The sequence below is a fragment of the Pieris rapae genome, chromosome 1, assembly GCF_905147795.1.
Source record: "Pieris rapae chromosome 1, ilPieRapa1.1, whole genome shotgun sequence".
Taxonomy (NCBI): Eukaryota; Metazoa; Arthropoda; class Insecta; order Lepidoptera; family Pieridae; genus Pieris; species Pieris rapae.
Genome location: NC_059509.1, coordinates 9,840,463 through 9,850,116, shown reverse-complemented (window position 1 = coordinate 9,850,116; position 9,654 = coordinate 9,840,463). Strand labels below are relative to the sequence as shown.

The following is a 9,654-nucleotide window of genomic DNA, read 5'->3' as shown; positions in this document are numbered from 1 at the left end:
CGCCGTAGCGATCCGAGGTATGTATGTGTCGTTCGCGATTGAACGACTCAAAAGAACCAGATCTTCAAATCCTCGCTAACGAATGTGTCACTTCGTTGAAAATGATTGAGGCATGAGGTCGCGGCGCGTAGTAGCGATCCGAGGAAATGTGAGCTATGAGAGAAAAGATGAACGAACGAACCAAGCGCGAGCCGACGATGCCGTATTTCAAATTTATGCCTAAGACAATCGAATTCGAATATGATTGGAGCTAGAATCTATTTTATTCTTTCAGTTTGATTCTACTTCAGTTTTATAAGCTATTTTATGTAATTAATTACGAAAGTTTATCTTTTTTTAAGTAATTACAGAGCTATTGATTTATCAATAAAATGATTTAAATAATTTATATTTGTTTGTTTGCTTTGAAATTGGATCAATCGTTTGATTGCACGGGTCGAACGAACCAGATCTTTTTGTCAATGGCAGTATTGATTTAGATCTTTCAGATCGAGCGAACGACACGCATAGTTTGATTTCATCGGAGACTGGTTTTAATCGAACTATACATTATAATATACCTATTTGTATTGAGAAATAAAATGATTATTAACGTGTTAAAGTTTGTGTCTTTACGACAAAGCAGGGTTCTTGAAATTATTATTACATTTTGTAGGAGTTGGCGTCACTGAGTATGGGCCCCAGCGGTCCAGCCCCTATTAGGCAGTTATGATTCATGTCTATTGCCCTATTATTTATTAAACCAAGATATTTTAAAATTAGAATTAATTTTATTATGATTTCTCCATCTCAAATTAATTTATACCTCCAACGACAATATAGTCAGGGATTTAGCCAAACAAAATATTATATTATAAAAAACATCACAATTGAATGTTCCTTTAATTGCCAATGAAGAGGGAACTGAATGAATATAAAACACTTTGATCTGTGATTGAAAAAGAAACAAGATATTAAATCAGAACTACGAATTACGAAATAGTTCTAAAACGAAATAGTTCTAGAAGACGAAATAGTTCTTTTATCTGTATGTATTTTTAGACTAATTATGTAATTTTTAAAGGGGTTTAATATTTATTTTTTTATTTTCCAATTTAACTATTATATACTTTTTTATTGTGGCTAGTGCATTTGTTGTAATATTTTCTTACGTAGCGAAGTATGTATTAATAACCACTTGACTTGTGGTTGATAACTTTTGAAATGGGTACCAATCCCCCCTTACCACCACCACTTCCAGCTGATAATGCCATCACTCCTCTAAAATTATACCAAACACAAAATTCACTGAGTGATTATACGTGTCCATGGACTACTGAGCTGGAGTTACGAGAAGCTTGTGCAAAAAATAACATTTGTCTTTACAAAGCTCCTCATCAGTTAAAATATAAAAACTTTGAATCTATTATACAAGTGGGCCCAACTTGTGGCATAGTAGCATTATCAATGCTTTTAAATGGAGAGGTTAGCCCTAATGAGTTACTGAAAATAGCAATAGCAGAAGGTTACAGCAATAATGGTGAGATGTTCAGTTGTCAGAATATGGTACAACTTGTTGAAAAAGTATTTAATCTGGTTAAAAAAAATAATGCAAGTTTCCAATTGAGACGTGGACTTTATAGCAAAGAAATAATACTTGAATTGTTAAATGGTGCTACTTTGTTAGTTGCGTATCCTTTTACAACTCATTAATTTTATAAACCCCAGTGAATTCTTTTGTAAACTATTTCTGATTTACCTAAATTTTATATCAAATGTATGATTGTATGATGATGTATGATGCTTCTGTTCTTTACAATTAGTTTTATGTGTATGTATATATAAATATAATATATTTTTTGTATGTATATTTGTAGGACTCGAGGGTAATTTGGCATCATCTGCCAATTTTAACCAGTCATTTACATAAGATATAGTATATTGAATGTTATTCTATAACTTCCTCTAATTTCGTTATGACCCCCAGAGTCAAATTACTTAATAATTCTATTGCTACATCATATTTGTAATTGGTGCAGTGAGTAAACTGGGCAAAGCTTCCTCATCAAAATTTTACGAAAAGACTTAAAACTTACTAAAAATCTAATGTAGTTAATAATTGTTTATACAAACTAACAAAATATTTGATATGTTTGTTTATGAGTAAGGGTTCAGGATTAATCATTTTAAGAATTTATGTACTAGACTAATGAAGTATATAATTATTATTTATTACTTAACATAGATATGTGATATTGTATTTGTCTATAATACTTAACCGGTATTCAGATACGATGCAGATTGCAATCACTCACCCTGCCTCCGAAATGGACACACTGCACATTGGGCCATTGTGTGTGGAATTTTAATAATTGATGACCCTAATGGAAATTATTTGTCTGATCCTAACAATATTTACATATGTTGTAGGCATGGAAAGTCAAAATATCTTGCTATGTGGCGGTTAGCAGATTTAGACAGTAGTAATAAAAATTTAAATGATATTAATCCTAAGAAAAAAGAAGATGGTTTGTTATATATTTTACCTGAAGGTGGCATTGGTGGAAAAAATGGCTTAAAAGACCAGTTTGTTATGTTTAAAGGTCTTTGACAAAGTTGATTATTTTTATATATTTATTAAATAATTTTTAAATTGTTATTTATTTTTAATTTTTGTGACTAACTTTTAATAAATCAATGTGTTTATGAAATGTTTAAACAAAAAAATTTATAGGTTTTCAATTTTGTTTTGATACCATAACACAATTAGATTATAGTCATCATTAATAATTTGAGATTAAAATAAAACAAGTACAAAGATTTTAATGCAAAATGTTTATTTGTACAATAAATACAAATCATACTTGCAAAGTATAGTTGAATAAAATCTCATGACTTCACTTAATTCATTACAATTATATTGAAAGGTAAATTGAGTCATTTAAATTTTAACAGGGAAAGGATTTGCACCATAAACAATTAAAAGAACTCCATTATTAATAACTTAATAGAACACAGAAACATAAAATATATTTTTTTGTACTAATTAAATCAACTTAAACTTCATAACTATGATTACAGTTTTGCTATGTACTGCTTGCAAAACAATATGTGATGTATTGTAAAGATTACAAATATATTAGTGTGAATAATAATGAATATAGACTTATATTAGGAAATGACAAACTTTGCATTTAGGCATGTTACAATGCTGAATTAAGAAATTTATAACGCCAAGTTAGTCATAATGAGATCATAATAACAAAATACTTCAAAACTAATTGTTTATTTTCGACTCTAGTTGTGCAACACACCTTTCATTTATCACCAGAACTGAATTAGTTAACGAGTTATGACAGCACTATCCAGTAATCTTATTGTTTGCGCACAAGGTTAGTGCATTTATATATTATAGAACGGAGCTTGAAAGTTTTTTTTTAAATATATTTTAAGCACTGGTTTTGTAACACATGCTGTCAACAAGAGCCGAGTTAAACTTTTCTTAGAGATAAAGGTTAAATAATTACAGATCATACTAGGCTAGGCCTCTAGACGTTATCATCACTTGAGCTTCTATTGCCACAGGCAAATAACACAAAACCACTCCTGGCAGCCTTTCATAATATCTAGATTTGGTTCAGCTGTGTAAAAAGGTAATTATTGACTGTATGGCCTATAATTTATAAATTAACATATTGAGATCCTTAAAAGATCCAAAAAATACTATATAAATGTACTTAGTTTTTATACCAACATATAATTTTTTTTAATGTATGTCAATGTAAAACAATGTCTTAAATTGGTATTGCTGTTAAGTTTGTTTTAACGGTAAAAAAGGATCTAACTTTTTACACAACCGTACTCAGTCATTAGCTAACCACATTGCCTGAAATGTAATTTACAATACATACATTTGTAATTTCTAATCTAACACTGATATATGTTTTATTTTTAACACTTTATTAAAACAAACCTTAACTAGTATAACTTGATATATTTTGTGCTATATGTCACTATATATAAGACTATGAAAAAAAATGGTCACATCAGCTTTACATTCAGAAATGAAATAGGCAATGGTTTTAATTGCCTTTTATATTAAATTATATTATATATCAAATTTTGATAATATTTTGTTGAATTGTTAGATGGATTTAAAAATTCAATTGATAGAGATGTTTACTATCAATTATTAACAAATGTGTAATAACCAAACTTTATATTTTAATTTGTTCAAAAATATATTCCTGAGCTGATATCGTTTTGGGACAATCTTATTTTTTTAATTGCGGGTAAAATCCGACTAGACTTTGTATTAAGCACAAATATGGCTAACTACGTTTTAGACGCCAAGAAAATGTGTTTGTTACAACACCGAATATGGCGTAAGGAATTGATAATAAATAAGAGATATGAAAATATAAAGATGCAAACATTATTTAACTAAAACAGGCAATATTAAAATTTGGCACGCCGGATCTTAGAACAATGATGTTTCAAATCGAACAGCACCAAATATAATGTTGAAGTGAGTGTATAAAATCAAAATGTTACCAAGCTACGCTATATCATAATATACGCTCGAATACGTTCACACAGCCACATACTAAAAATACACATAGAACTAACGAATATTATCATCGAGAAAAAGGACATCTCTTAAAGAACGCAGCAATAGAAATCTATCTTTCTAAGCTGGCTCGGAGTAATTCGTTACGAAAGTACAATTTGGTTATCAATGTAATACTGACATTCAGTCGTTTTATTAAAAAGGAAGTTTTATTAAAAAGGACAATATAGAAGTACAGCTAGCAGCGATCTTCGCGGTGGCTGTGGCTTAAGCGACCGACACGACACCGGTTCCAATACTTCAATTAGGAAGCAAATATAGACAACGGCCACGTAATTAAATGCTAACTACACCTACATATTAACTGCATAAGATTGCTGCACTTTGTAACCACTGTCTATCCAAAAAAATCACAGATTCAAAATAACCGCGCTCCGACGAACCTGATATGCGCTCAAACTCGAAATTCGATTTCACTTATATACCAAAGTGCTACAATCGTGCGCTTTTCATTCTGGCAACTCTGAAACGTGTAGAACGCTCATAAAATTGTAACTTTTAAAACATTAGGCTGTCTCTGTTTTCAGATATTGAGAGTAAACAGCATAGCTACTTCTCCGTCAATGATTATAAAAACAAAGGCATTTTCCAAGTTTTAGTATAGAGAGAAATGAAGACCAGGATAAAGCGCACGCTTGTAGGTGTTTATATCCTATTTTACTTGGAAATGTCACGAACCATTATTGAATTATTGAGTACACAGAACTAACTAACATCTATATGACTATGCATTGAGCTGTAATTATGCAACTTGAAATACGTTTAACATCGATTATAAAATTTTATACAATTTATATTAAACACGCACTATAATCTAAAAACGCAATTTTTATCTGCTTTTAACGTTGCGTATAAAATTAGCAAATTTTATTCTAATGCTGCCAGTAATAAAAATTTGATCGTAATTCAAATTACACAACACAAGCACATAAATGGCAGCTTTATATCTAAGTAACGCTATAACATATAAGACGAGGGAGGAACTAGTTTAGACAATTAGATTTTTACTATATCATTGAATGGATCATGGCATCAGTATACCTATTTCATTAAGAGATGACGAAACCGCTTATAATTATTGATTATTATTGTATTTGTCTCATAAAGCCACGTATTATTGTAAATGAATTCTTCCCTCTAAACATGCAGAACATTAATAATTTTGCACAATCCATGCATCCTGGAAACATCTGGAATATACAAGATACCGCTACCGGTCCGAGCTTGAAGCACTAAGCTTTATAAGCGCCAAACTAATACAATCGTATCAGCCCGACAATGGATGGTAAAGATCTTAGTAGCCAATTATACCACTGCGATAGAATACATACAGGCTTCTAACTTTTGTATAGTCAAGTTTTATCTAATCATCAAGCCAGATATTACATTTTACAATACATAAATACGTCTATGACGTCTAGTATAAACATCGCTATGACTATGATGTCTATATAGGAAAGTATTTCAACCTCACGGGTTTATGGAATCAATTCTGTCTGCTATATCCTGAGACCATTACGAGGGCCTAAGTCTCCTGAGGGGCGAGGGGAGCGAGCGTGGGGAGCGGGCCGCTGCAAGTCGCAACCGGGAACGACTTCACGTGAGTCTGCCATTGGGTCGATAATTGGAAGAACTTCACACCGTTCCATTCTGTGCCGTCAATGTAAACTGAAAAAGAAAAATATAACACATAATAATTTCTTATGACAAAATATAATTTCAGTGGAAGAAACTAACTTAACTTATAATCATTTGAACACTTTAAAAACCTATTAAACTAAAAGTAAAAGCCGCTGCTTCTTTCTTTATTCATTCATATACGACCTTTAACAGTCATACAGTACAATACTATATCGTAATTATATTTTTTTTAGGTAAGCACGTATTAACGCTACCTCAGCTAGATGTAATATGATTTCTCGTGAAAAAACATTTCTAAACCATTCTCGACGCTCGATACGATTTATAATTTAAATTTGTAGCTATTGTAGTGTCAATATATATTTTTGCTTTATATATGTCCTTATAGCCCCGACAATCATTAAAAGAATATTGGTTTACTACGCCATTAGTTCCGTCATCAAATTTCCTAAATTAATGCAGCTTTCGAATTAACACTACCACAGTTAAAATATTCATGAAGAACAATATAAAAAAACAATGTAAATTTACATTTAAAAAACATTTTAAAACGATAGCTGCAAGTAATAAGTATTTTGAATCATGATAATAAAAGTTTCGCCTCAATCAGTAGTTGGCAATCGGAGCACCTACGTACACTATTTTAAACGCAATCATGCTAAATGACTGAAATTAATAATAATTTATTAAATATTAATAAGTACCTTTGAGCGGCGTATGCGAGCCTTTAGCGGAACAAATCAGTCTGGCGACGCCTTCAACGTTATGCGCGCGGCCTGCCTCACTTTCTCCACTCTTTTCTTTCTTCTTGCCAAGACGCATTACTGGAATAGCAGTGATTTATTCTAAATGTAAGCGAGACTCGGTTTCATCAAAGATTCAATTAATTATACAATTCAATTAATTAATTATTAATACTTCAATTAATTTCGCCTTCCTTAGCGAAGCTATCCAAAGTCGCCAAATTCAATGTTGAAACGTCAATCAGAATTATTAAGTTTTCAACAGCAATTTTTTTTATTAGTAAGCTATGATCCCCTTGTAGCCCCTTAATGTGTCTGGCTGTCACTTTTCACCGTGAGATATAAATAAAATCTGTTTGTTTCCCTTATAACCTTGTCCTGTCAAACGATATTAATCAACATTCTGTATTATTTTTCTTATAGAAGTTGTTGATATAAAGACTTCATGACCGAGGCCTAAATGATACGTACTTTTCTGTTTCTTTTCCTTTGTGAGGTAGGTGATGGCTAGATGATGGTTGTGTCTTGTGACAAGAAGCGCTCGGAAGGCTGCCTTCACCGTCACCTTACCCCCACCGCTCGTCTCGCTACCCTCTGCGCTTTTACCCCCGGTTCCACCCACCTACATTATTACTAAACGTATTACTTTATTGAATTTGTTTATTATTACAACAATACACTGTTTTTGTGACTCTCTGTGTCATTTGTAGTTTTTCTCTTTAATTTTTGGAGTGTTTTTTGGTTTAATTGAGCCGTCTGGAATCGCCTCTTTATGCCACTCAATGTTGAGTCGATGAGGTTAGAACTACAGCCGCGTCAATGTTTAAACTTCTTGGATATGTGTGAATAGAAATTCAAAAGTATCGTACAAAACAATACAATAATATCGGTAATTTCGCCAAAAACTTCACGGTTTTTGTCTTGATAATGACAAATGTGATACTAAAACCCGTGTAGCCTAAAATCAGTTAAAAAATATTTATGTGCGATGTGACAGTAGCATAAATGGCTTTAAATCTTGCTATTAATCAAGACTTAGGCACCTAGTTCAATCATAAATATATTTGTAGATCCCAGTTATCAATAATACTATTGTGCTTACCAGCCAATAGTCCAGTTGCAACTCAAGCGGGTCATGTGCAGGTGGCAGAGGATCAGGCGCAGGCGTTGCAGGGGGCGAAGGGCGAGCGGGAGGGGAACCCTCTTCTCCCTCTAACGATGTGCCGCACGCCTCTGACCAACCTACACGGACTTCCTGAGGAGGAAATATTATTTGAGTACGAGTTTAAAAACAGATTATTGATTTCAGTTTTTGTGTTTACAATACAATTATTGCCATGGCATTGCCATCTAAAAAAATATTAAGTATATTTCAAACATTGAAATAGAGTATTAAACCTCACCGCTATGAAAGGAACAAACGTCTGACTAGAGTCTTCATCGCCAGATTTGTCTCTGTACGCGATCATTGCTTCACCAATTGGGATGTTATTCACTGGGCCGATGCTATTCAAATACCTGAAACAGGGAATAGTACTGAAAATCGGTAATATATTTTTGTAGAGTTCAGCAAAGACAAAACTTTCGCGTGGTCTTTGATTGTGAAATGAAAGGGTGTTTTTTGTTTTTGGATCGACGGTAAAGATGGCTTGTTTAATGTTTATTTTTAGACCGTGTATTAGTGATAAAATAATTTAAATTAAGATAAAAAATATCATACCTAGCGATTCTGGAAGACATTTCTGCGATATCCGGCATGTGTGCGTCCGGCGCACGATCGCAAAGCCCCGCCCACGTTTCGTTCGCGAATAATGCCGCATACGCCGGGTCTGCAGCTGACAGGTAGCGAGCCACCGTGCATTGACCTAAAAAAATATTTTAGCGCGCTCAAGTTTCTGTAAAGGGCATCTTCGGTTCTTAAATAACAAAAGGGGCTACTCTACCTATGTGATTATAATCTATCATATTTGGTGACCGGCCTATCTTTGTTGACAATAAGATTTCACGGATCCTATGCATATATATGCAGTCTCGCCCAATTTTTCCTTGTTACAAAATACTCGTCGTGATTTTTACTATACAGTTTATGTCTATGTATATGTATCTGTTCCGTTCGTGAATCGATAGCTGTCGCACTAAATTTTTATTATAAACTGATTCACACAGCCTCTTTTGCCATTTTTTACACTTTAGTATCAAATTTATTACTAGGTGAGCGACTAACTTAAGGCCTAATAAAATATTACTCAAACCGTTGCTTAAATGAATGAAAGATATGAAAAAAAAAGAGATACGAAAATTGTTACAGCAGTTAATTTGTATAAAAAAATACCACCTTAGGACGTTATTCGTTTATCATATGAAGAATACATTAGAACTAACCGACAGGTATAACGTAGTATCTTAGGGGCGGGGCGTCATGCGGTCGCCTTGCGGCGAGTTCCGCGTGCGCTCGTAACGCACCCGCTGCCGCCGCTTCTCCACCACACACGCAGATACGCAACGCACGACGACTGCCCCTTTTAGATTTTTCATACCGTTATATAGGGATCACACAAAGAAATAATTTCGTACAAAACCGATTTCTAAATCAACCAAACGCAAAGAATTTCAAACCACAATTATACTACAGATATAGCCGAAGATGAAATACATAATATA

General features: G+C 33.0%; 2 protein-coding genes across 4 annotated transcripts in view; one reads left to right on the top strand and one right to left on the bottom strand.

The window, feature by feature from the left end:
* Positions 1-1,051: 1,051 nt before the first annotated feature.
* LOC110992018 (UPF0692 protein CG33108) lies at positions 1,052-2,638 on the top strand. Its single transcript, XM_022257651.2, has 2 exons — positions 1,052-1,670; positions 2,269-2,638. The coding sequence occupies exons 1-2, from the start codon at positions 1,204-1,206 to the stop codon at positions 2,588-2,590; spliced, it is 789 nt and encodes a 262-aa protein (XP_022113343.1). The 5' UTR covers positions 1,052-1,203; the 3' UTR covers positions 2,591-2,638.
* A 157-nt stretch (positions 2,639-2,795) lies between these two features.
* The window catches only part of LOC110991980 (phosphofurin acidic cluster sorting protein 1), a 66,087-nt gene continuing 59,228 nt past the window's right edge, over positions 2,796-9,654 (bottom strand). For all 3 annotated transcript variants that reach the window (XM_022257589.2, XM_022257591.2, XM_022257592.2), the window contains 7 exons: positions 9,376-9,512; positions 8,714-8,858; positions 8,397-8,511; positions 8,096-8,248; positions 7,465-7,615; positions 6,955-7,074; positions 2,796-6,277 (listed from right to left, as the gene is read on the bottom strand). In XM_022257589.2, the coding sequence (XP_022113281.2) occupies positions 6,135-6,277; positions 6,955-7,074; positions 7,465-7,615; positions 8,096-8,248; positions 8,397-8,511; positions 8,714-8,858; positions 9,376-9,512 (964 nt within the window). In that variant the 3' untranslated portion in view covers positions 2,796-6,134. The remainder of the gene's footprint in view (positions 6,278-6,954; positions 7,075-7,464; positions 7,616-8,095; positions 8,249-8,396; positions 8,512-8,713; positions 8,859-9,375; positions 9,513-9,654) is intronic.